Source organism: Egretta garzetta, unplaced genomic scaffold (assembly GCF_000687185.1).
Source record: "Egretta garzetta isolate BGI_Z169 unplaced genomic scaffold, ASM68718v1 scaffold270, whole genome shotgun sequence".
NCBI lineage: Eukaryota > Metazoa > Chordata > Aves > Pelecaniformes > Ardeidae > Egretta > Egretta garzetta.
Genome location: NW_009258274.1, coordinates 711304 through 737738, shown reverse-complemented (window position 1 = coordinate 737738; position 26435 = coordinate 711304). Strand labels below are relative to the sequence as shown.

General features: G+C 45.8%; 1 protein-coding gene across 3 annotated transcripts in view; it reads right to left on the bottom strand.

The window, feature by feature from the left end:
- GLRA1 (glycine receptor alpha 1) overlaps nt 1-26435 on the bottom strand; it is a 39540-nt gene continuing 13105 nt past the window's right edge. Inside the window, exons 2-9 of one of the 3 annotated variants that reach the window (XM_009635335.2) lie at nt 23696-23826; nt 19678-19745; nt 10884-11107; nt 6983-7065; nt 6184-6321; nt 5452-5666; nt 4627-4773; nt 1-315 (exon numbers count right to left, since the gene is read on the bottom strand). In XM_009635335.2, the coding sequence (XP_009633630.2) occupies nt 1-315; nt 4627-4773; nt 5452-5666; nt 6184-6321; nt 6983-7065; nt 10884-11107; nt 19678-19745; nt 23696-23826 (1321 nt within the window). Of the gene's footprint in view, nt 316-4626; nt 4774-5451; nt 5667-6183; nt 6322-6982; nt 7066-10883; nt 11108-19677; nt 19746-23695; nt 23827-26435 lie in introns of those variants that run through there. The other 2 variants (XM_035890956.1, XM_035890964.1) reach the window with 2 other exon arrangements.

The window sequence follows — 26435 nt, the reverse complement described above, 5'->3', positions numbered from 1 at the left end:
TCACTGGTTGTGCACATCCTCTCTGCGGACGATCTTGTAGATGATCCAGTAGAAAATGTTGAAGATGAGGAATGCCATAGGGAAGCCGATGCGTGAGATCTTGTCAATCTTCTTGGCTCGCTGAATGAAGAGCTTTCGCATCTCCTCAGGGGAGCGGGACGGCGGCGGGACCGGGTTGGCTGTGTTGTTGTTGTTGGCGCCCTTGACGGAGATGCCATCCTTGGCTTGTAGGCAAGCTGGTCCCATCCCGTAGGCAGTGAAGTTGAACCTGCCTTCACCAGCTTCATCCTCCTGAAACAGATTGAGCATGGGACTCTACTTAAAATGAGATATAGACTGTGCACCCTTGCTATAAGGCTCTCCACTGACAGCTTCCTGCTCTGCAAGGGAAAGACGCCTCTGTCATGCCCCGACCTCAGTGCCCTTGGACAAACCCTCTGCTCTTGGGAGATCAGCCTTATAGAGGGGTGCCAGCTGTGTGATGCACAGATGCAAATCAGGGGATCCAGACACGCCGTGGAGAACAGGACTGACTTCCACCCCGCTGGCGTCTTTGACAGACTTGAATGGTTTGTGGGACTGCGGTAATTTTTCCAATTGCATCCCCTGTTTTGCTTCTGCCTCTCCCTCCCCCCGGCTCCTACCAGCACCTTCTTTGTTTTGCCTGTGCTGTATCAGCTCGCCCAGAAGGAGTGGGCTCCATGTAACTCAGGTAGTCGAAGCCGCAGCGCGAGATTTCCTACCGAGTTACATGGATGCGCAGGCACCGAGACCTGTCCAGGAAAAGCCCTCTGCAGGCAGTGTGCACCCAGCCCTCAGCTCGCCTGCCCATGGGACCCTGAGCCCCACAGCCCCTCCCCACGAGCCATCTTTTAGGTGAGGAACAGAAGTGCCCTTCTGCGGGTCAGCGATAAGACATGGCTGCTTGTGCTAATTCCAATTACTGAGCAAGAAAAATAATTTATTTTCCAGTCTAAAGGCAAATGCAATTGGTGTTTATTGGTGGAGGCCTTGCAGGCTTTTTGGGACAATTTAGTCCTATTTTATTGAAGACGGGGATGTAATCACAAGAAAACTAAGTTTGGCCAAAGTAATACAACCAGTGAGTTGCAGAGACAGGGTCCGAAACCCAAGTCTCTTGACTACAGGTGGTCACCGAGGCTAATTGTTAGACCAATGGTACTAATTATCTGTCATGGAGGTTGATCCACGCTGTGTCCCCCAACGCTGACCCTCGTAGCCTGCCTGCCCTCTGTGCCCTGCTGCCCCTTCCTCTCTCCCTTGCAGAGTGCCTTTTCTGGATGGCCCCTGTATGGAGCAGGTAGCTGCGTGGGATGGAGGCACTGTGCCGGGGTGGAAGAGCAGAAGGAAGAGCACGCTGACATATCTGAGCAAAGCAAAACAACCCAAATGAGATTAAGTCTTCTTCATTTTGGTTTTTTTTGGGGGGAGGGTGGCAAGCTGGTGAGTTGTGTGACCTACCCAGCAGGCTTATTTGCTGAGACAAATTTGCAGGCCTTTGGATAACTCCTCCCTGCTCTGGCTGTGTCCCCTTGCTGTATCTCTGGTCCCTGGCATCTGAGACTTGTCTGCCCTTAAATATCTTTGCCTCCTATCAATGACTTTGCAAGGAGGCAGTGCTCTGGTCGGGGAAACTGAGGCACCAAAAATTAGGACCCAGCTGCTCTCAGGGCTGGGTGAGTCCAGGTGCTGAACATCTAGTAAGAGGTACTTTGTGAGCTAACAGTCGAGGTTCAGAGGAACTCTTCTCTTGGCTCTCTTGGCGAGAATCTTTCAGCTAAAATGCTGGTTTTCTGATGATAGGCGATGCAGGAGTTCTACTTTTCAGGTGGCCAGAACCTGCACTGCGGATGAGGCACTGGCAATGCAGGTGGATGGGGACCTGAGGGGTACAGGCGGCAGGGGCCACTCCTGACCCTCCCACTGGGCTGCCAGCTCCCAGGGCAAGGTGGGAGTCCTGGGCTGTGCCGGGGGCTGCACCTGGGGGCAGCAGGGACCAGCATCTCTCAGCTCTGGCTCATCAGGGAGAGTTTTGCAGAGGTTCGCTCTCATCTCTAACTTGTTCCCCTTTCCTTAACTGGACCCCTTCATACAGCTAATGACGGGTGCATGGGCTGCAAAGACCCGGCTTTCTGAGATGCTCAGAGCTTATAGACCTTATCATCACGTCTGTATTATGGGGGTTCAGGTACAACTGCCTCTGGGTGCACAAACACATATGCACTGACGCGTCTGGTTTAGCCTAAATCACTTAGTTCACTAATTTACTGAATTTCTTTTCTCTCCTCATTGCCGAGGGGCCACTGGCTGTTTTCTGTGGCTGATTTGTTTTGTCTGAGTGCCATACCTAGGAGAGAGAAGCTAACGGTGCCTTTTTGAAGGTGCCATATTAACCAGACTGGTCCATATCAAAGGGATAGTAGCTCTCGCTAGCCACCATGGTCCCTACATCTCCCCATGCCAGGACCTGTCTGCCTTGGTAAATACAGATAGAGTGATGGGTTTGGAGAGAGCTCTCTAGCTGATCTTTCTAGTCTAGTCCTCCCCTTCTTCCAGAGGGAAGGAGGTGAGACATGGCTCAGAAAAGGAAAGGGCTAGTTGAAACCTAGCAACAGATATTTATTTATTTGATTTTTATTTTTTAGAGAGGAAAAAGACTGTCAATAATGGGAATAAGCTAGCACCTTGCATCTAACTCCGAGAAAAGTAAGAAGCAGATTTGTCTGGATTCACTTGTATTAATGCCAGACAATGGCACATTGTCTGGCACATTGAGCTGTGAGTAGGTTTTGATCTGGGCAGACCTAATAAAAAAACCTTTCCCCAGCTGCCTCCACTAGCATGGACCACTGCAATCTCTCACTTGTTTTTAGCCTGGCATGTCACACTTAAACCAGGCAGAGCTACCCAGACAAGTCAGGACGTCGGGACAGAGCAATTAGGTTCTTTGGCAGCTGCGCTAGCCATTTGCATATTTGCAGTCAGCTCCTAGTTTTCTGATGAGCCTGCAAACCTTGTTCATTTTGCTTTTGAAAGTGTTTTTGTTTATGCTTTGTTCCAATTAAATTGCTGTGATATTGGGCAGGGATTGTAATAGCAGCCTTGTGTTCAATGGAACATGTCTGGCAAATATCTTTTAAACTCATCTGTATATTAATGGCTTTTTTCTCCTTATTGTTTTATCAACAGAGCGATCTGCATCCAACAGCACAGATCCAGAGACAGGATGCCTGAATCTAGATGGAGAGATAAAAGTGCTGTGAAGCACCTATGTTGGGTGGGTTTAGCTTTGGCTCTATAATGCATCTTCTGAACTAAAACTGCCTCAGTTGATTTGGAGATGGTAGGGTCTTGCTCTGGCCAGACAAAACCAATGGGTGCTGATGGTCTTATCTGTTCTTTTCCCTTGCACTTGTCCAACGCTCTTCATTCCTGGTCCTGACTGGGTTGGGGACAAGTGAACAATGATCTCCTGTTTTGCAGATAGGACAACTGAAGCAGAGTGAGGCAAATCTACAAAGAAATGGGGATTCCTGCTCCTTAGTCCCCACTGTCTCCTGGGATGGTGGCAGCTCTCCAAGCATGCACTGTGAACTGCTGTAGGACAGGTTAGACACTGGGAAAAACTTTCAATGGCTGGGCCAGTGAAGCAGTGGAATAGGGGTATCTCTGGATGGGGTGGATCAGAGAAGGCTCTTTAAAATAGAGGGTAGATAAATACCTATGAGGAATATTTTAGGCAGACCTTAGTGGTCTCCTAGGGGCTCTCCTGAGATTCCATTCAGCAACATTTTCTATGGGCTTTTTTCTTAGCAAATTTACTGGATTTTTAATGCTAGCTTGAGGGCAGCCTCTCAGGCTGGGTGCTGAAAATTTGATACCACCTTCCTGATTCTACTAGTTAATTAAGGACAATTTTTAAGTGCCTTTGGTCTTGTGATCACAGCCACCTTTATGTTTCTTTCTAGTGCATCCCATGAGGTGAAGTCTTTGCTGGGGTACCTCAGCCTAAAAGCTGGTAGAGTCCAGGCTGCAGGAGATGTGTGTCTATGTGACGCATGCAGGCTCGGGTTGGCATCGGTTATGGCGAGTAAGCATGGAGCGAGGCTAAGGCTGAGAATAATGCTCTGCCCTTCTGAGAGGAATTTGCAGTCAGTCTGAGAAGCAGATGCTTTTGAACATGGAGATGACAGAGACAAAAGAGCTGTCACTTACCTCTGGGCTAATGTAGGCTGTCTTGTTGGGGGATGCTGTTCTCTGATAGACATCCCTCACACCTCCCTGCCTGCCTCCCCCCAGCCCTCGCTGTGTCTTCTGAAGCGAACTCAGATTGCTGTGTGGAAATTGTTCTGTTGAGAACAACCCTTTTGGCTTGGACCAATTGGCTAGCTAACAAACCCCAGCTTGCTAGACTCCTGGGGCCAGCAGTTTGTTAGAAGAGACACAATTCATTGAGGTAGCCCTGCTTTTTGATGTGTGACCCTCCTTAACATCTGACCATATACTGAGGGCTTCCCTGGGGGCTAGTGGCTCGGTTCAGTTGACCATGTAGTGATGTTCTGCTGGGACAAACTCCAGCTGTGTCCTTCATTCTTTATGTATTACCTTATGGTGCCTCCTCTTCCTTCTGAACCTGAGCAGCTCTTTGTGCTGCCGAGACACGAAGTTGACGGCAGCGTACTCTAGAAGTGCAGAGAACACAAACAGCAAGCACACGGCCATCCAGATGTCTATGGCCTTCACATAGGACACCTAGGAATTGGAGAGAGAGACTGAGATGGGGTGGCTTCTTCACCCAAATGCCTTTTTGCTTGCCATTTTACATGTGACTGCCAAGGTCTTTGGAAGGAGTTGATCAAGCCATGGTATGGTTGACATGGGCTCTTTGATAGCAAAATCTAGCTCATTTAACATGAGTATATTAGCAGGCCACTGAAAGTGCTCCTGGGCTCTTAAGTAGCAATAATTCCATAGTTTTTAATCTATCCAGGTCCTGATTGTGATGGTTTATGTGCAAGGAAAATAGTAATCCAGTCTGATCATATCAGAAGCCCTTCATAACAGGGAAATTCAGTACTGTTGTAAAATATGACTGTCAAGTGAGTAAAAATGCTAGAATGTAGAGTGCATATCCATGTGTGGTTGTTGCAGGGGCTTCTAAGGTCAGGGGTCCTGGCTACTGGGAGCTGTGGTGGACCTTGGGGTGAGTGTTAAATCTTAGGGGAAGTTTTGCTGCTAGTCATACCAACTTCGCTAAAATTTTGGCAGGAGGCAACTAGAATTTGTTCTGCTTGCCCTTTAACTGGAGTAGTGCAATGGCAGCAGAATTTCTCTTGTGTTGAGCATGAGAATCTGTGTGGTGGCTGACTTATGTGCTGTTCCCAGAAAGTCCATGTTTTGCCCCTCTGTGAAGATAAGTGTGTTCCCTACCTTGGGCAGTGATGCTCGGGAACCAGAGCTCTGCGTGGTCATAGTGAGCACTGTGGTGATCCCCAGGCCAACACGAGCAGGTGCAGCATCCATGTTGATCCAGAAGGAGATCCAGGACAGAATGACAATAAGGAGACTGGGGATGTACATCTGGATCAAGTAATAGCCCATCTGCCGCTCTAGGTGGAAACGAGCTTCTATACAGGTGAACTTGCCTGAGAACGATGGGAGATAAATGGAAGGTTACTGATAAGGCACAGCGAGCCTCCTGTTTTCAGCTATTGTCTGGGGACTTCCCTTGCATTGCCTAGAACCAGAGTCTTGTTAGATGAGGAATTTAACAGCTGTTGCCCAGTTCTGAAATATGAATGTACAACATCAACATAGCAAAGAAACCTCTTGGCAGTATGTCCTTTGTCACTTAAATTTCTCCTGCTCCTTTGCATCAAAGATAAAAGAAGAAGTTGAAAGACCAAACACCCTTGAACAGATGCAGATGTTACTGGGGACAACAGGGTTCCACACATTTGTGTCTATTATTTTTTTATTTGTTATATATGTGTATGTTTACTGGCAACATATCTATGTGTATTATATGTATGTTGTCCCTAGGTGTGTAGGCCAAGTCTAGTATCACCAGAGTGCCATCAGATACAGCAAGAGACTCTGGCAAATGCACAGTCCTGAATTATTCTTTATTGAACCCAGCAGCTACAGGTAAACAGCACTGACCTGTGTTGTAGTGCTTTGTGCAGTATCTCAAGTCTTTTTCTTCTTTGAGGATAAACTGAGGCAAAGTCAGCCCATCAGCAACTTGCACGGCTCCTTTTTCTTGCCACTCAAATATGAGATCATTCATCGTGTAGCCAACTGTTGAGAGGAGGGGACAAACACCATGTGAAACATTAAATACTGATCTGGATAGAGGCAGATTTGTAGAAGAGAGCTGTGCCTGGAGGCAGGGATTTATCCTGGCCTTCCTTGGCAATGCTGTAATGAATGGGATTTGGGTTGAGGCAGAACTGCTTATGCATATGCTAAAAGCCAGGGCAATAACCCACACTGGAGCTGTGAATGTGTGCAATGAATTTTCTGCAACAAGTAATTTTTTCTTGAATTTGGCTTGTTGAGCTGTTTGCTATTTTTTCAAACTTGACCTCTTTTTCTGAATGAAGTTGTTCATCGTCTTTCCCTCCTTTGGGATAAGCAACTTGTACAAGGGGCAAATGTTCATCCAGAGACAAAAAATCCCATTTGCAGCTGAAAGCACTTTCACCTTTCTCCTCCAAAGTGAAAGGCCAACATAAATACAAGCAAGCCAGGGCTCCTCTCATGGGATCTTTTAAGGTTTGGCTTCTCTAGGAAATGTCACATGTGGAATGAATGGAAAATCCTGAGCGAGTGGTTCTTGAGCAAGCCTCCAGTGATGGCTGAACTGGGAATGGGTTGCAGCTGGGGAGGGAGATGGCAGGGGAGAGGGAGAGGGAAAACACATTGTCTCTTTGCCAAAACGGATGTGTACAGGACTCACAGCTTTCTAACTGCATGATGCATGTCTGTACGTCCATGGGGAAGTTCTTCAGGTCCATGGGGCAGGCCAGAGTCAGCGTGATCCTGAGGAGAGAAAACAGCATAGGGCAATGCCGAACAGTTTGTGGTGTTGATGAGGGGATGAACCCTCTTGGATACCCAAAGTTGCAAACGGGCTGGTACCTTGCCCAGGACATGCTGGTGTGCTGAGGGAATGACTGATCGTTTACCTCTTCCCTGCCTGTGTTTTCACACATGGTGTTGGAAAGCATCAGAAATGCTTAGCATTCGGGTCTGTGATACCACCCCCGGCAGAGCTGCCTGCTGCAGGTGGTGTTTCGTTGCAGTGTTGGTTTGGACTCCACAAACAAAGAGTTCCCACGCCAAACAGTCTTGCTACTTCTGTCTCCATTTTTTGCCTCAGGTTCACAACAGTCTGGATTAACAGCAAGCCCAAACTCATCCTGTGTACCCCCCAGATACATTTCTAGAGACTGGGCCTGTTTAGAAATCTTTGAACAGAACATTTCTGCGTCAGAAAAAATAGTGACCTTTGGTCAAGATCACAAGTTGTTGTGGGGGAAAAGAGAGACATTGGTAGGATTTTCTGATGGGAAAATGCCCTGTGGTAAGTCGGTATGAATCTCTGTATCTTCCTGAATTTCTGCTGTCTCTCTTGAGACCTCTACTTTGCCTCACAAGCTCTATTTTTCTACTAGGTGCAGGCTGCATTTCCGTGGTATATTGCTGTGCTGTCTTATATCTATGCTCAAAATGTTTGTTTAGTTCGACAAGCTGATATTAAATGATCTGATTCGGAGGGCTAGACTTGTGTTATTTGGTTTGATAATGCTGAAAATGTTGTTCTCTCAAGTGTTTAGGTTTTTCAGCTTTTTGCCTTGATGTAGAAATAGCAGAATTTCCTGGGGGACAGGAATTGAATTTTTCTATCATCAGCCCTAGAAGAAACTTAGTAGGAGGGAAAGATAGTTTAACTTAAATCCTTATGTTGGAAGAAATTCTCTGCTTGAGTTCAGAGGCATGTTGGGACAGATGTGACAGTAAAAAGAATCAACCTGTTCAAGTTTCCTTTTCATGAAAGCAGCTGCATTTTCTGTATTTAAACAAACACCTCAGTAGCAGAGAGTCACCCCTGACCTTGGCTGTCTTTGTTTTCCTCATTGCACCTCTGGCAGGAGGCTCCGTCTCCAATCAGTCAGAGAGTTAAGCCTTCAATTAGATCTTCAGACAAGCCCCTTGAAAAGAATTTACTGCAAATATCTGCCCAGTGTGAAACAGGGGTGACTGTGGATGCGACTAGGTGGTGAGATGTTGAGCACACACTGGGCAAGTGTGTGCTGGGAAGGGCTCAGGGGGTGAAATCCTCAAGGGTGATTTTTGGGTGAACCCAGAGCTGAGCATGCTGAGTTTGGGGTCCCTAGGACAAAGTCTATCTTCTTGTAAGTGCCTTGACTAGAGTTTGACTGTTGCAAATAGTAGTAGCAAAGAGCCAGTTAGAAAATGGTAGAGCACTTCAGATGCAAACATTATTTTTTTTCAAAAGGGAAAGACTGTTTCTCCTCTTGGAAACTATCTACATTGTGCTCTTCCATCATGAATGTCATCTTTCTTTTTGCTTTTCATGGGAAAATGTACTTAAAAAGAAACCTATATTTTCATTTGGAGATGAGGGAGATGATAGGAAAGTTCTTTATTTCAAACAACAACTGCAGTGTTTTCAAGCTTTTGCCTTGCAAACAGTGATCAGCTCAGACGCGTTGCTCCGTGTCCGCTCCCGAGTCATTGCTCTGTTTTGCAGAGCAGCCCCAGGGCTGGGGTGGCCCATTATCCCCCCTCTCCGCTCCTGCAAACACCCCTGGAAAGGACTCTGTGCCACGCTCACTGCCAAGTTGCTGGTGGCAGTTTTACCACCTGCCTGGTTTTAGAAATTAAGAAATGCGAGGTTTCCACACTCAGCCAACATGCATGGCAATTCTCTTACTGTTTTGGCCATCAGGGATCTGGTCTTTGGACTGGAACCACCTTGATGTTTGATGGAGGCTGTCTACGTTGCAGAATTAAATTGTTTATTTTCCATTTTACAGCTCCATGCTGCTTTTTCTTCCCCCTGGCTGCCACTGGCAGCTGCAGTGTGAGATGGGGTGTGCGTACCTTATGCAAATTTACATCATACATGAGGTGAAAAAGTCTTCAAGATAGAGTTAAACTTTCCCTATTTAAGCTCATGAAGTTTGATACTAATTTCATTGGTTTAAAATAAAGAGTGACTGGGGTTGGAAGTGAAGGTGGGGGATTGGATTGATTTCCTGTGGGAAATTCAGTGCAATTAGTTCAGCTTCACTGATGGATTCTTGGATCTAGTGACAAAGGGATAAATGGGAAGAGTTATGCTAAGACAAAGCCATGGAGCTCTGCTTAGCAGTTTCCCTAATTTTTTGTCAGGAAATACTACAGCTTTCAAAACATAGCTTTTCATGGCCTTCTACCAGTTTTCAGGTAGTACAGCTGGTTTTAGGTTTGTGTTAGTATAATATCTCCAGTAATTTTACATTGGGGATCTTAAGGAATCTGCTAGTGAGGAGCAGAAGTCCTTGGACTGAGAAAGGTAGAGATGAGCTAGATTCCTTCCAGACCAACCCTCGATCTCAATATGCTTTGGCTAACACCTTCCTGATTATTACTCTTCTGTCTGTTGTAGAAGCAGCAGCGAGTGGCAACCATCTCGCTGAGGGACCCACGTCCTTCTGCTCCAACTACTGATGTAGATGTACTGATTCAGCTACTGATATAAGGAGGCATTTGCCACCCTCCCTTTTTCACTCAATTTTTTTCTCTCCCTTCTGCAAATAAAACTGTTTCTGCAAATAAATTCCCCAGACATGGTTGTGTCTTAGCAGGTCTTGAGGACAGAACTGCCTGGGGGTGTGGAAGCACCCCCAGTTATGCAGTGGTCTCTGCTGTCCCAGAGGCAGCCCAGCTCATGGCGTCTAGTCTCTCTGCCTTTCAGAAGTACCACCCTTCTCCAAGATCCTGAATTCTGGAGGGAGGCATGAGGCACAGGAAAATTTGCCTCTGTCTCAAGCTCTTCACTATTGTGTGATAGAGCACTGCCAGGCTGCCCAGTCATTTTGGATGGGCATCTTCTTCTTTAACCGTGAAGAAAATAATGGTGTTTTGCATGCTTTCTTTTAAAGGGGAGCTACTGATTCAAAATTGGGACTTGGAGCTCAGGTAGCTGGTGGCACTTTCTCAGAAGGATTCCACACTTTTGCCAACCGCTTCTTCTGGGGTGGCTGGAGAATAACATCTTCACTTCCAGCACATTGCTCCCGCAAGGGCGTGCTTAGACCTGCAAACAGCGAACTGTATACCTCACTGCTCTTAAGCAGAGGTTAATGCTGGATATAAAGCTCCAGATGAGAGGGCTGGTTTATGACCTTTTTCTTTCTTTTAGCTTGTGTAGCTGTATTTAACTCAAAAAAAAAATTGAAACGATATTGGTCAGGAAGTGTTTCACTTTTCAGTGATTTTTGTGTGAAGGAAGCTGCCCCAAAAGGAGGCTGAAACACTGGCTCAGGCTGCCCACAGAGGCTGTGGGGTCTCCATCCATGGAGCATTTCAATTTGGCCAGACAAAACCGCAGCTAACCTGAGCTATTGTTGTCAATAGTCAGGAGGTGGTTGCATGGGAGACCTCTAGAGGCCCCTTCCCATCATTGCTATGACACTGTTAACTGGATGCTCTCCCACTTAAACGCCCGCAGTTTCTTTTATCCAATGGCATGCTCAAAGTCTCCACTTTCTCATTTTAGGCTTGAACAGTGGGAGTTTAACTCTGCCCTCCCCCATCTTGTTGGAGCTCTCCCCATTGAGTCACCTCACCTGATGCTGTAGAGGACATTGCCATTTCTGGAGATCCTCAGAAGCTTGTTGTCTGTGGTAATCTCATGGAAATGGGCCCCTTTCTCATTAGCGAAGAACAAGTCAGGCTTCCAGATGGAGTCCAGCATAGAGGGGTCCAGGTCCAGAGAGTCATCAGGGTATTCGTTGTATGCCAGCCGTGGGTCATTCCACTGCTGTCGCAGGAAGATGTTCACCCTGTAATCCTGTAAGAAGGGAGCAGAGAAACACAGTTAGTGCTCGGAGCAGGCTGAAAGTCCTGAGAACTGGGAAATTTGTACTAAAATAATTCTCAAAACCAGACAACGTCTAGACCTATGTTCCCAAGTCATGGCAAGCCTTCTTGGCATTATTTCTCAAGGAGCTGTTGTTATTTTTAGCTCTGTAGCTTACAGCTATCTCATAGAATGAGCAGCTGCTTATCCTTGCATCCCTCCATCACAGCGATCATCAGCTGTGTGTGAAGTGTCAAGACCTCTAATCTGAACCCTGGGGCTGGAGAAGCGATATTCAGTTGCAGGGGTCGTAAGAGCTGGTGTCAGCGAGATGACTGTTGAAGAGGATTAAGGGGGAAAGGACATCAAAGCCAACTTATTTGCAGTGTTGAACCATCCCATATTGTGACTATGTATGGTTCCTCCGGACTTGTGAAAAAAAAAACCCAAAAAACAAAGGCACAGCGAGACAGGCAGTCCATGGAAGGGATATTCCCTATGTGTTCACTAATATAACGATAACTCAAATGAACTGATGGGAGCAACTGAACGTGGGAGGGATGTGCATGAAGTTTGCTCTCCTAATCCTAAGAGAATGTTCTGGGTTCCCCTCTTTAATGTCAGAAGGCCATAAATGCTACAAATTTTATAGGATGGCCGTCATTTTTAATTGAAGCTGGTCCCCCAGCACTATCCAAAATGATATCTGCCTTGTAACTGTGTGTCTTACAGCTCCCTTGAGTTCCCCAGGCCACGGCTGGCTGCTGAGGTCGAGCTCAGACACTCTCCTGGACAATTAAAGGCAGTTTCTGTTCTCCCTGTTTGACCAATAGCTTTCCAGGGTGATCTGCATGCACCTTTTCTGCTGAATTTCACAAGACAGTGAGCCAACAAATTGAAATGGGGAGAGGACGTGCCAGCTATCAGGAGAGGGATAAAAGCTCCATGTCCATAAATTAATTGACATCTTCTACGTTTAGAGGCAAACTGCGTCTGAAGAGCAGCATATAATAAACCTATTTCACTGCCCTGGCCCAAACTAATAGTTGCTATCATGATTAAGGATTTCTTTGGTGCCTTTCTAATACTAATGTACTTTGAAGACTTTTATTAAGGGACAGTTAATGGAGGGTGTCTGACGTGCTTACAGGAATCTAATACCTGCTGCAGGCACTAGGACTTTTCTTTCACTGAGACTATTTGGCATCCCCGAGGAGCTCCATGACTCTGTCATCAGGTCTGTGCTTTCCATCTGGAGAACACAAAAGCTCTGGAGTTGAAGGTTGCATGTGGAGGAGAGTCTTTCCGATGTTGTTCTCAAGTGCTCACTTGACTGTGAACCTACAGTCCAGGAGGATGTGACTCCTGTGGAGTCTGGTCACACTGGAGGGTTGGGAGAGTATTGTGTCTTGGGTGCTTTGTGGTTTTGGATGGGGCAGTTCATAGCCAAGCCCATGGTCTAGAATCTGTTTCAGGCCATGTTAGTGCCATCTGCATCCTCAGAACACAGAAGCTGCTAATGACATTAATGATTATGATAACAGCAAATGGACCAAGGCTAAAAGGAGCAGAGCTCTGAACGTAAAAAAGAGTTGCAACACCCTCTCCTTCTGCGGATATTCCAAATGTCACCTTCACAAGCCCTAGTGCATCCCTCTGACTTAATTATTCATCTCTGTCCATCCTGGATAATGTGTCTTGAGAAAATGTGAATAGCTGTGGACAGCTGGGCACCAGGGGCTCGCCGCAGGACTAGCCAGTCACGCAGACCTGGGAAAGGAAAGCAACCCTGAATCTCCACTTCCCATGGCACGCAGCAGCTCCCCAGACGACTTGTGTACTTTCGATTGTCCCTTTTCTGTGTGCAAAGATCTGCAGCCATTGCAGTCAGGGGAAATCAATGTCACTGACCTGACAGGTAGAAAGCAAAAGGTTGTTTTGCTTATTCAGCTACAGATAAGCTGGATGCTAGCAGGTCAGCTCCAGTTGGGGGCTTATGTCATGTACAACACAAATTAAACTCATGTTTGGAAGAAACTTCAGCGGTAGCTGCCCAGAAGTGTTCTCAGCCTTATGGAGTGTTGGGGGGGTAGGGGGGGAGGTGGGAAATGGAGCCAATCTCACCACAACAGCCTGTTGCCACAGATAAGCTTTGCTGCTGGAGTAAATTCACTGCTTCAGCTCCAAAACTGCCTGAAAGGAAAGGGTGAGAAGAGAGGTGTAGTGTGGTTTACATTGCCACCACAGCAGGCATAAGAGGCCGTAGACAAAATGACTGCCATAGTCTTCGCCAGCATGATGAAAGATCTTTTAATTACATGCTGGTGGGCCAAATGAAAATTAACTTCTCACAGCATGGCTGTGAGAAGGCCCCTCCTAACTCATCTCCAGAGACCAAGTGTCCTGTACTCATGTCCTACATGGGAACAGTCCGGGGGCATGTCATGGATGTGTGGTGGGAGAGACCTCACTACCCCCCTTCCAGGGGATGTTCAGTAGTGCGGTGAGTCACTCTGGTGCATGCAATTCATCGTGCTCCTCCTTTGGAGACAACTGTTTGCAGTGGATATTTTTCTGTTTTGGAATATAGACACCTGAGCATTTATGTTGTGGTATAAAACAAGCAAGGACAAAGAAACATAATACATGCACTGACTGCAATTCTCTGCCTTTGCCATTTTATGGCATTAATATTTTACCTATGTCTGTGTGTGTTTATGAAGATCTTCCTTCTCAGAGGGTTTATTCTGTGCTGGCTGCTGAGAAGGGCTCTTTCCCCCCAGATGCCTTTTCCCTTGTGACAGACAGCTGCGTTGCACTGTAGTACTGCAGGTGCTGAGCAGCCTTTTAGATTTTTTGTGTCCAGGCTTATTTGAACATAACTGTAAAAACAAGCACTGTGACCGCAAACTGGACACGACACTGCCTGAGGAGCCAGCAGAAGGCAGGGAGAGCAAGTGGGTTATGTCTGTGGCTGCGACATAGCCTCAGGTAAGGGCTGCAGTATTCCCTACCAGCTAAAGGATCCTGTGTGTTGAAAGCCTTGTGCCCAGGCAGCACAGTCAAGCTGAACAACACTCATTTGTTGCCTACCTGGAGATATACAGTGTTTCTCTTGGATGCTGTTGCATGAGATCTTAATTAGCGTCACCAAGAAGTCCACAGTTATTCCTAAATGATGGACAGAATGGACCAATTTCTGTTGTGAACTTTCAAGCAAAAAAGTAAGGTTTTACTGGGGCTGCAAACTCAGCAAAAAAAAAAAAAAAATCTCTTTCTCCATATCCTTCTTATCACTTGAGTTTCTCATTTGTGTGCCAATCACATCCAGACATTGATTATCTTGTGCAGCCTACTCTTCTGGCTGGCTTGGGAGTGGAGAGCAGCAGCTCTGTCTTGTGAAGGCATTCAGAAGCTTTGCAATTTGGCACAAAGGCATTTTACTCCCAAGGGGGAAACAAAACAGGGCAGGAAGAAAATAACTGAAGTGATCAAAGTAGTTCAATTTGATAATGCTGAAAGAAAATTCTGCTTAGTGGCCTCGCAAGGAGCCAAGGAAATGGAAGACCGTTTCAGACCGTTCCCTCCCAAGATACACACTCTTGGCATCTGATGATGAGTGAGCTGATGAAAGTGGTGGCAGGCTGGAGGTAGCACTGTGCAGAAGGGATGGAGACTGTCAGGAAACTCAATAGGTTTCAGCCCCTGACTCAGGGATTCTGTTAGGCCAGCCTCTGTGCCCATCAGGTTTGGGGAGAGACTTCACTTTGATAAATTTACATTTTGCTGATAGAAAAAAGCAGGGTAGAGACTGAGCTCCCTCCAGAGGGGATTCTGTTATCCCACGTGGACAGCAGAGCACAAGGGGCTTTACTGACATTACGTTCATTTCTCTAGAAAGGGAACAAACAAATATTTTTAAGGCTACTTGCCCTGCAAAGAAGCACCACAACTGACTGACTGTAAAAAAAAAAAAACCAAAACAACACATTGGGAAGATCTTGGAAGGGTTAATAAGGGGCTTGGTTACCTTGCCACAGCTGTAGCCAAGTAGCCAATTTGAAGCCTGGTGTGAAATCCACAGCTGGGCCAGGGGAGGAGATGCTGCCGAGGAGGAGTCTGTTGCTTGAGGAAGGTAGGCATGTGGCGAGAGCTGGGAGTAGTACCGTGGTTCTTAATACGTGTGGGTTTTTTGTTCTGGAACCCAAAGTTTTTCAGGGCCTTCCTACAAAAGGAGGGGGGAGTGTATTCCTCTGGGTCAAGGATAGAGCTGCTATCCTGAATTTCAAGCTTAGGAATTCAGTAGTGAGGTTGTCTTCTTCAGCTTGGTTTTTTATGTCCTTGTATTTTAGTTGCATAGTCCCATTTTGTGGCTTTTTTCTAGTTTTGTTTGTTTGTTTATTTTGGGGGTTTTTTGGTTTGGTGTGGGTTTTTTTTCCCTTCCCTCCTATATTTAGTGCAAAGACAAATTGCAGCCCTAGAGATGGCCAAAACACTGCAGGTCTAACATTGAAACTGCAGCAGACTGTGAGATGTTGTGAAAGCCTTTTCATTTTGCATTGTGTGAGTCGTTACATACTTATCATCTCTGCGGGGCTGATTCTTGGTTTTAAGAATGACTGACTGCAGGCAACAGAGCTCAAAACCTAGCCTTTGCTACAGGCTTTGTGCACTGATGCATACGTCCTTCACTGGCCTTGGGGTGAGTGGGCCCAGTATTAAATGTGACCCATGAGCTTCATCAGTCATATTTGCTGCCTGCTGTACTGTGGCTTGTGAGGCTGGAGTGCACTGCTTAGCCTGTTTTGCAGGATGGTTTGTTATCTCATTGGAAAGCTCATGTACAGATGTCTCTGAACAAGTATTTAACATTTGGACAGTTGCAGCCTCCAGCTTCTCCTGTCCTGAGGATGTGCTGGGAGACGAATTGTGGCTGTGTTGCAGCTGGCTGGAAGGTTACACTTGGTTTGCTCTTTTCAGATGGCCTAGCTATGGCATGAAATCAGCAGAAATAAATTTGCATATATATACTGTATCTGGGGAGCCTGTGCTGGCTGTTTTGTGGTTTTCTTTCTTTTACACTCTTGTTTGCTGCATGTGGGTCCCTTTTAAAACGTGGGACTGGAGGTGTCATCTTAAGCATTGAGTCCAAATTCTAGCAACTCTAGATAATGATATATATAAAAAAAAAAAATCTTCCTTCTCCATGTGCCTTCACTGTATACAAAATGTTCCCAGCTGCCTAAGCCAGTGAGAGATCCAGAAAACTGCAGCTTCCATTGGAAGAGAGATCAAGGGCATAGCTTAATTCCTAGTTTGTTGTTATAGCAGGAAATCTGTTAGATCAAATGCTTAGATAATCTTACCAGTTGTTTTAGAGAAGCCAAAGCTGGTGCAGTTTATTCACTTAAAACCAAGACCTTGTTCCCTGAGTGCTTGAATTCTGTTTCATTTTGAATAAAGAATTTGTAGTTTTGCTATAGGTTTCCTGCTCTGGTATGGCCAGGGGGCAGGTGTTTATGCTATTGAGGAGCAAAAAGGATTTTAACAGCTTGTGGTTGGGGGTTGTTTGGTGTGTTTAATAAAAATAAGTGGATGGAGTGGATGCATCATGCATTTGTCCTCTGGAATCCCTTGCTGTTGGATGCACTATTGTAGTAATGCTTTGGGACAGAAGGAGGTTGTCTGGACTTGTCTGGCTGTTGTAGTTGGTAGTATCTTTCCCCTTGAAGCACTTGTTGGGTTCACAGGGATGTGTTCCCAATCACGGATTCCCTGGTCCTTAGAGCTGATTGCAAGTGAGGTTGATGGATGTAAGTTATAAGCCACAATCTAACATAAATGTCCAATTAATTATGTGCATCACTAGAGGCTTTTGTGTTGGGTCTCTGGTTCTGCAGGATGCTTAAAGGAGTTTATTTCACTTCTTATAAGTCAGCTCTGCTTTGGGGAATTCAGTTTGGTGGATGACTCTTCTACCTTCCCACCCTTCCTTCTATCCTTGCAACAGTTTTCAGGACTTTATTTCTTGCCTTGTTTATTTTGAATCTTTGTGGGGCAGATACCAGCTTTCTGCCCACTCTGGGAAGACTGCGCCTTCTCTTGGCCCCAACTAGTTAGCTTCCCTTCTGAGGTTTGTAGACCCAAGTGAATTTTCTCCTCTTCCTATGCATTCCTCTTCCTATGCCTCAAACTGTAAGTGAGCATTCACCTCCAATTTCTCTAATCCTCTGCATGGTGACCTGATGATTTACGCTGATTTGTGAGATTCAGGCAATGTAAACTCAAATGGCAGCAGTGGTATTTTCTGTAGGAACTAACAGCCCCACTATGGAGATATTTTAAAGCCTTCTATAATTGCATGTGTAGTATCTATAAAAAACCTGTGACTCTTCTCCTGCAGGTAATAGTGCAATAGTAACCAAATATAAGATGATGTAGTGCTTGGAACCTGAACCTGGCCAGGCTTAGAGTGCCTGATGATTGAGGTTTGAACTGTAATGTTGTTCTTTCTCTTGGCCAGTGAAGCAGCTGGGGGAGCGTTACCATCATCAGTCCCAGGGCTCAATGCTAGACTACTGCTTGCTTTGTGGTAGAACATTGAATTGCTTCTCTCCCCTTGCCAAGCTTTTTTCCCCACAGATGTTTGATCACTTATTTGAATTCAAAGTAGTCAGGTCTGTCTGAAAATCCCTTCCTGACAGGACCTTCTGCCTTTCCCAGAAACTGTGGTGGGGAGCTGACGCTGCCCATTTGACCTGCCACATCCTTGGAGGGGAGAGACTGGTTTCTCTGCAGGGTAAATCCCAGGCTAGCAAATCCCAAAGACTGCTCTAATTACTGGGCTCTCATTTTTTTGGATGTTTCTGTACCTGTGTTGCTTGTGTTCTCATCAGCGTTTACAAGCAGAATCGCTGTCCCCGAAGCAGCGCATTACATTGGGTTGTGCACAACGCTGCGTCAGCCTGACATCTGGACTAGCTTGTCAGAGCTGGCTCGGGTATTTCTAGACAAAGCAATGTGCCCAGAGGGTGTTCTTGGGTTCCCACGGGAATTTTTTCTATGGAAGATAGACTATGAAATGAGTGGCATCTGGAGAGGATGGCAAGTCCCTGCAGCGTGTCTTCGAGGTGAACCGCATCTCTCTCATGCTAGTCTATGCTAATTTTATAAAGCATCCTGCTTCCTGGGATCCTGTGGTGTCTTTGTATGACTGCTCCAATGCTTCTTGCAATGTAGGGCAGATATATTGAAAAACGTGTGATGGTAATGTGCTCTGTACGTTGCACAGGGATCCCTTGCGGGCCTGCCCCTCTCCCCTGCGGTCTGTGGATTGTCTCTGCTAGATTGTGTAGGAACAGAGTAATTATTGCCTGTAACACCAAAGGAGGTATCCAGTAAAATAGTACATTAGGAACAAATGTGTATTGAGGTTCTAGTTCTTTCTCTTTTGCTTTATATACAAACGAATCCATGAATACACTTCACACCTATGAACTCCATCAAATTCTGCAATCCAACTATGAAACCAATTTCTTTGTGCTTGGATGGAGTAACACCTTTTTTCCTACTACTGGAACTGAACTGCCCCCAGCCCCAAACATTTCCAGAAGAGTGGCTTAGTGTCAGAAGAGACTTATAACCCCAGGTACGTGGCTGCTGATCTCCCCTGACAGTGGTGTGCATGACAAGCAACTTGTTCGAACAAGTCAAGGGTTAGGATCCATAAAGCCTACAACATCCTGCCCAAATGCACAAAACACCTGAAGCTGGAGTCTTGCATTCTTCATTCAACATCCTTCTAGAAAAAGAATTACCAAAGAGTAATTAAACACTGTATTTCTGGATTACCTTTAATTAGCACAGAGGTAAGGCACTGCACCTCCAGAGTTTTCCTTTGCTGTTCACTGATTATGTCACAACCAATCTTTAATAGTTTTCAGATGGAGCAATTATCTCCTGTTCTGGTGATCCTCCGCTCCTAGGGTCTTGCCAATTAGATACAGTCTTTAGCCATGCTCACTAATTTTGTCTGAAGTGAGCCTTAACTTGCAAATATAGGTTTTGATTTTTTTTATTAAAAATCATTGTCTAACAGAAATATGTCTCTGAGGGGAAAAAAATCACCTCGTGATTCTCTTAATATTTGGGAATCTGAAATCTGGTGCAGACTGAATTTGAGTTCAGCTGATTTCCTTTCACTTAAAGTGTTGATTCAAACTTCTGGGTTTATGTGCATTTAAACACAGAGTATCTGCAGCTGCCTCTGAGCTTGGAGCCTTAGGCAAATTTTCAGAAAAGACCATGCGTTTCCTTTTCTGACCTTTACACTTTCCCCGTACAGTGTTTTCACAGAGATGCAGATAGAGGCTGTGTGATCTTCAACTACATGCAGTGGGAGTCTCACGTGTTGACCATTAATTTACTCAAACCTTTGGTAAACTTGGGAACACAACCATATTTTTCTCTGGTCACGCTAAAGAGGAGGGTGATGCTGCATTTGCTGGAGTGCAATGAAGCTGAGCCAGTAGCAGAGCAGCTGTGCTGTGATTTTTACTCACCATAGTCGTTTCTGCAATCGAACCAAAGCTGTTGATGAAAATGTTGCAGCTGACATTCACTGGTGGGCCTGCATGATAAATACAGATAGGAAGAGCAGTTCACCATGTGCTCATAAGACAAAGTATTTCCACTCTGTAGTATTAAAACCTATTGCAGGAGTGGGGTGATGGAGGGGTGAGTGTGGGAATAAGGTCTGGATTGGCTGGCTTAATCTAGGCTTGGTTCTGATGTCGGTTTGACATCAGGCAATGCTCCTGCTTTGCCTCTGTTACCCTCTTTGGGACAGTGTTTATATATCTCTTCTGTGAGCTGTTTTGATGCAAAGGAATAGATCACAGCCAGACAGGACAGCTTTCTAGATATCTCGACGTTGCTGTATGGGTGCCAAGCTCCCCCTGAACACGATGGCAACATATTCCAGAAAAGATGCTGAGGCTATTGACAGGTCCTCTTGTTTAGAGCTCTATACTTCTCAAATACTTCTGTAAAGCATCTAGAAGCTTCTAAACTAGGACCATATGCTCACTATGGAGCCAGTGCAGCAGAACGTGCTGTAGGGATCCAGCTGGGTAAAGGAGCAAGTACCCTGTGTGATAATGGTGGTGTCTGCTAAGGCTCACAGCTGGATAGGAGACCCCAGGGCTCTGCCAGCAGAAATTCTCTGGCCATCGTGTTTGGGGAGAGGGTACTCCCAGACTTTGGTCCATGCCTCTCCTGGGCTTTATTTGCTTTCAGACTGAAGCTTTGCTTAGCCTGCTTGTATCGGAAAAGTTAAGGGGCCACCGAAGGAGGGGAGTGAGGATTAAGGGATGAAAAGATTGCAGTTAAAGGTGGTGGTGGTGGTGTCAGTCTGTTTATGTGGTACTGGTGCCCAAAGGTATCAGTATGACTAGAAGCGGACCACAATAGTGCCTGGGAAACTTGAGGTGGAAATGCTGTGTTTGGACTGAGGGAGATGCCAACAGCTGCAGTTGAGCACAATGCAAAAATCTGCAGAACATTTTGGAACCAGAGGCGTATCTGGTACCTGACAAACCAGTGGCTTGCCAACATATTTCTATAAAGCCTTAACAAGGGGATGGGAGAAGCAAAAAGGTCCCCTGCTCTGGGGGGTTCCTCAAGGAGCTGCTACTGGTCCTGCCCAGTGTGTGGTGGGGAAAGGGAGCCCAGGCAGAGAGCAGAGGATACTGCCTCAGGAACCAAGGTCCCCTTTTAACACTGGGGGCAATTAATCTCATCTCATCCCTGTAACAGATGCTTCTGGGAAGACAAGATCTGTGGAACTGGTGAGTGTGGATTTTTAGGTCATTCCCCCATCCTTTATGGAGATAAGAATGGTGCCTGCATTTCAAATGCTTCCTGATGGCTTGGCCTTGCACCTTAAGGCCACATCTGCAGTCTGGCAGCTGCTGCAAGATGAAATACTGGGGGAGGGAATGGCTTTAACAAGAGGCTTGTGCCTCTAATCAGTGCAAGCTTCCTCCTGTGTGGAGATTAATGAAATTTCCTGATTACTAAGTAACATTTGGAGCTTGGTTTGCTCCTCTTCTCTTGGTTTCCCTCTCCTACTTTGTCCTCTTCTGAAACTTTGTGCCTGTCCTCTGCAGGAGTAGGATTGCAGCCACGTAACAGCAATGTTCTCTATGGCTGGGATTTTCTTGGTACGAGTCCCAGGCAATCTGAGTAGGCTTTGGTCTAACCAGCTCCCAGGCAGCCCTTTGCCAGTGCAGCAGCAGCTCACATACTGTTCAATCTCTGCAGCTCTTCCTCCAGACTATTAAACATAGGCATGGGCTAAAATACTAGATACAAAATGGTGTCTTCCCCCCCAACCTCCTTCACCAACCCCTTTTATTGAACAGGCTTGTGAAGTTTATCCAGCAGCTGAAAGTACGCATTTGATCAGGCTTTAACACTTGTTTTATTTCTTCTGTAGTGTTCCTGTTGAGCTCAGGAGTAATAGTTTTCTGCTCTGGATCCATCTCATGAACCATATGGAAGGTCCATGTGGATGTGATTTCCCTTCCCAAAGGGCACAGCGTAAGAAAAATACTGAGCTGACCTCCTGGATGACTGCATGTGCTCATGACTCTGACTTGCATGGAAGATGTTGGCCCTTCTCTTCCTGACCCTGTGCTGATATGAAGCTGAGTGTGGGATGAGCTTGGCCCAGTGCATGTGAAGAAGAGTCTCCCTGGGGCAGCCCAGCTCTTGTTGAGCCACCATGCTCTTTCTGCTGCATCCAAGGGGAGCTATGAGCATTCTGCAGGGTTTTCGTTTTGTGTGTGTTTTTGGTTTTTTTTTGTTGTGGTTTTTTTTTTTTTTTTTAGCTTGTGTGAGGCTCTGGAAACTTCCCTGCCTACCACTGAAACGTGCCACCTCTGCAGTGGGATGCAGCTGTGAAGGACTATAATTTCCCAGCAGCAGGGTTGAGGGTACAGCCTGGGCGAGAGGTCTGTTGTCCCACACCTACTGGGTTCAGCTCTGTCCCTGCCTGAGTTACTGACTTCACCCTCCAACTTAAACCAAGCCCAGATGCTTCTTCCTTGTTCTCAGAATGTGAATCCCCAGCTAAGTCCAGACTTTGTGACATTTATGAAAAAGCTGCAATCTTCTTTTTGTTAATCTTCCCCACCCCAAAAATCAATCTGATACGGATCTTTGGTATTATTTTAATTTAGATCTAAGCCATTAAAATGCCCTTATGAGTTACTGCAGTTAATTTAAATGACATGCTTTGAGAGCTGCAACCCCAAGCTCTGTAAAACACCTCCTATGCCTCCCATATAAATTGGAGTCTGATTTATGTGTGGGAGGCTAAGCCAGCAAAACTGCCCTGTGGGGAAGGTGTAGTTCATTGAAATAAAACTGAAATTAAATTATCTGAAATAAAAATGCAATACAGCTGCCTTCAGCAGGTTTATAATGTATACATTTCATTAAATATTAAAGTTTAATTTCTTTTGTGTGTGTGCATAATTTAGTGGTAGGCAGGTTTACAGGGTGTTTTTTTTAACTCTCTGTGATTTGGATAAAGCCAGCAGTGTTTTCTGTTGCCTGGTTGATTACTGGGACATAAGAGTCCCACCTACCTTTGGGTTTAAAAGCCCAGAACAGAGCTTTTTGCTTGAAGCTGGATGGCAGGTGCTGTCACCGTGATTAATGGGTCCTGGGAGCCCTATGTTAACATTGCCAGTGACTCTTGGGGAGAGGAGGAACTGGTGGTAGGAAACAAAAGAAGGCAATGAAATGAGCATTGAAGAGGGCTAGACAGTGGCTGAGGGGGGGGGGGCAGGTCCCGCTTTATCTCTGAGTGTGATTCGAGGGCAAATAGCTCTGGCAACATGAGTTAAAAAGGAGACAAAAAATCCCCCACCCCCCATCCTTGTTAGAGTTGTTTTGGGGAGCAAAGATGTTCTGTTGGCTCTTCAAAGGCTTGCTTCAGTGCTGTTTGGTTGCCACTGAGGACAGGGTGAACTGGGGAAATTGGGTGAGAAATGCGGTGGTTGTGATGGGGTGGTGTTGGGCACCAGCTTAAGAGCCCTCTAGTAATGGGGGGCAGCGATGGGTCAGAGCTGCCTCTGGCATCTTCCTGAATCCCTCGGGCTGGTGGGGGAGAATCCTCTTGGCTCTAGCGGGCATAAGGGGGAGCTTTGCTTCCTATTAGAAGGTGTTGTGGGCAGTGACTTGGGGGGAAAGGGAACTTGAAGGTTTTTCTCCTAATCTTTAAGCTGTTCGGCTCCCTGCTGGTCACTGCTTGGTTTGGCAGGATCCCTGATCCCTCAGTGTGTTGATATTGAAGTGCTTCCTGCATGTATAGGTATTACAAGGTTGTTTCCATTCTAAGAGGAAATTGGATGTTTTCCAGACATCTACCAAATCTATTGTTATCATACACATTTTATATAAAGATTTTATATAAAGATTCCATGTAGTTAGGGAGGCACTCATGAAGACTGCATGTGGGTTTCAGTCCCAAAATGAAACAAAGTCATAAAAGCAGGGGTTTTTGCATACCTTTAAAATTTGGCCTGATCCTGGCATCGTATCCTGAAGTTCGCCCCATCAATTTATCCAAGAAGTCGGAAGGAGACATAGGTTTGGGAGCAGATCGTGCTGCTGCTTCAGCTTCTTTGGAGGCTGCCAGGCTGTGTGAGTAGAAAGAAAGAGGAGGTTTTAGTGTACATCCCATAGCGGGGAGTGTTTGGGGTCCAGAAACCCAGCAGTCAGCATCTCCTGAGGCTGGTCTCTGCTAATTTGTTTGCCTAGCCCAAACATCTCTGAATACAGAATCCCAGCTGCCACCAAAGTAGAAGAGAGATGGTGAGTGGAGAAAATCCTTCTGTGAGTTTAGGTATAGCTCCTTGGCATGCCACTAAATTACAAATGTGAACTCTGGCACTGAGCTCCACAGGAAAAATACACTCTGAGATTAGCCTTGGGCAGCAATTACTGCTTAATTACATGGCAAATAGCAAGGAGCATATTTGGTGCTCCAACAGTCTAATTTTCCATAAGGCAGGTAGGATCAGAGCAATCTGGAATTTGAGGCTTAAATGAGTGTCATGTGACTGCATAGCTCCTGCAGAGCCTTTGGGTCCGTAGGGGATAGACGGATTTTTGCTTCCCGCTTGCTGGTCAGTCCAGCATTTGCTACTGGTACCTGCAATGCAGGGGTCTGAGTTCAATACAGCAACATGGTCTCTGGACCGGGAGGTGTCTGGAGTGTGATCCCAAAATGATACTTGGGTGAGAATGAAAGGAAATTGAATCTTTTTGGGACTTGTATGGCCTCTGGGGCAGAAAGAGTGAAATCACCAATTTATCTGTAGAAGATGAAAATCTAAGGCTGGCAATGTTCTTTCTGAATCCATGGGAGTTCTCGGGATCTGCAGGGTGATGATTTGGGCTTAGGAAGTCTCTGTTGTTCCCATCTGCGCAGGAACAAGTGACCCCTGGTACTAGGAGCTCGTTCCCAACTTTGCAGGAAGGTTTGATTTCCAAGGCAGGAATAGACACTGTTCCATTCCTTCCCTATAGTTATATGGCTTCTACTTGAACACAGATCTGTTCCCAGGCTGAAAGCGTGGTGCAAAATTGCCTAGATTAGTGCAGAAAAAAGCGCCTGGTGCAGGTTGAAGCCTACAGGCAGTATTGCAATGCAAATGCATATATATAATAATGTATAATAAGCCAGAGCAAGCTGCTCAGGAGGAAGGGTTCATAGCTTCACCCTTTGCAAAACTCCTGAATTTTTTTAAAGTACAGGGGCTGTGTGGGAACTGTGGGAAACCACTATGGCAGAGCAGCCGAGAGGCCCAAGCATGTTTACAACAGGCATGAGAAATTTAGCTACATATGTCCTCACAAATGATGCCATGGAGTCCTCTACAGCATGAGGACCTCACCTTGGGAATTTTTGCATTTCTTGTCTCAAGAGTGTCTGCGGTAATTAAACCTGCTGTCTTTCAGAAGTCGTGCTAAGTACTGACACAAGATCTATCAGGAAGAATTTAGGAACAATTACTATGCATAGCATTAATGTAGCCCTGCCCTCAAAGACCTGTTCATACAATGCAAGCTTGAGCTGAGACTCCAAAGACACAACTGCTGTTTAGAGAAGGCCTTGACAAGAGCATTTTGAACCACAGAGTTCCCTGGGGACTTTAAAAATGGATGGGATTCAAAAGGGCTTAGGTGCCATAATTTCAAAGTCAGGAGTTTGTGGTAACCTGCATTGCACTGACTTTCTTTTCGAGTGTTAGCAGGTGACGGCTTGCCAAGCATTTGTTTTCAATCCTGCCAACTCACAACTGCAGTCTGGCTTCTTCTGCAAGCTGCAACTGTGTTAGAGTTCTCTGATTGCTAGATTTTTAACTGTTAAAAATGGTTTAATTTCTGCAATAAAGAGAGGAGATAAATTCCAGATAATTTCCAGTGAGAGTCTAAAGCTAGGATTTAATTTACCCTTTACATCTTCACGATCCACTCCCAGACAGGACCTTATCTGAACTGGCGGATGCACACTTATACTTGGAGATGATCTGACAAGGTGTGGATCTAGCTTTTACTATAACCACCTGCCATTTCTTGTCTTGTCCCCATGTCTGCTCTAACAAACTACGCCAGTGTGTTTCAGGGGTGAATAGGGTTGTGGAATGGGTGATGGGGTTTTTAATTTTCTTTTTTAGAAGGAAAACAACAGGGTGCAATTGATATGCAAACTCAGAGGAAGAAAGCTGGGAGTGGGAGGACAATCAATACTGGGCTTGACTACTGCATTCCAATAGAGTGTCTGCATGGCAATGAGTCTAGAGAAAAGATTGCAATTAAGCAGCAAATGACTTGGTAACCGAAGTCTCCTGCCACTTCAGCAGTAAGATGCCAGATAGTGCAATACACTGATTTCTTCTCATTAACTGTAGACTGGAGGAAGTATATGGAAGTGGAAAGGGGGGGTGAGGAGGAGGCAATACAATCTAATAAGCTTTAAGTGCAAAAAGATAATTAAAAACTGCACTTCCCCTGGCATCCATTTTAAAAAGTGAGGTGAAAAAGCTCAGAAATCAGTGTTCAGCTTTCCTATAAATTCAGTGTGAAAGCCCATGCTGAGTATGTTCACTTCACTTCCAGTGAGTGAGTCTGCTGGTATTTCCTGGGTGACTTTCATGGGCTCAGTTCCTACACGGAAGGCTACATCCAAGACAAATGCTTCCTACAGGCATCTGGGAGAGGACCACCCTCTCACAGCCCCACT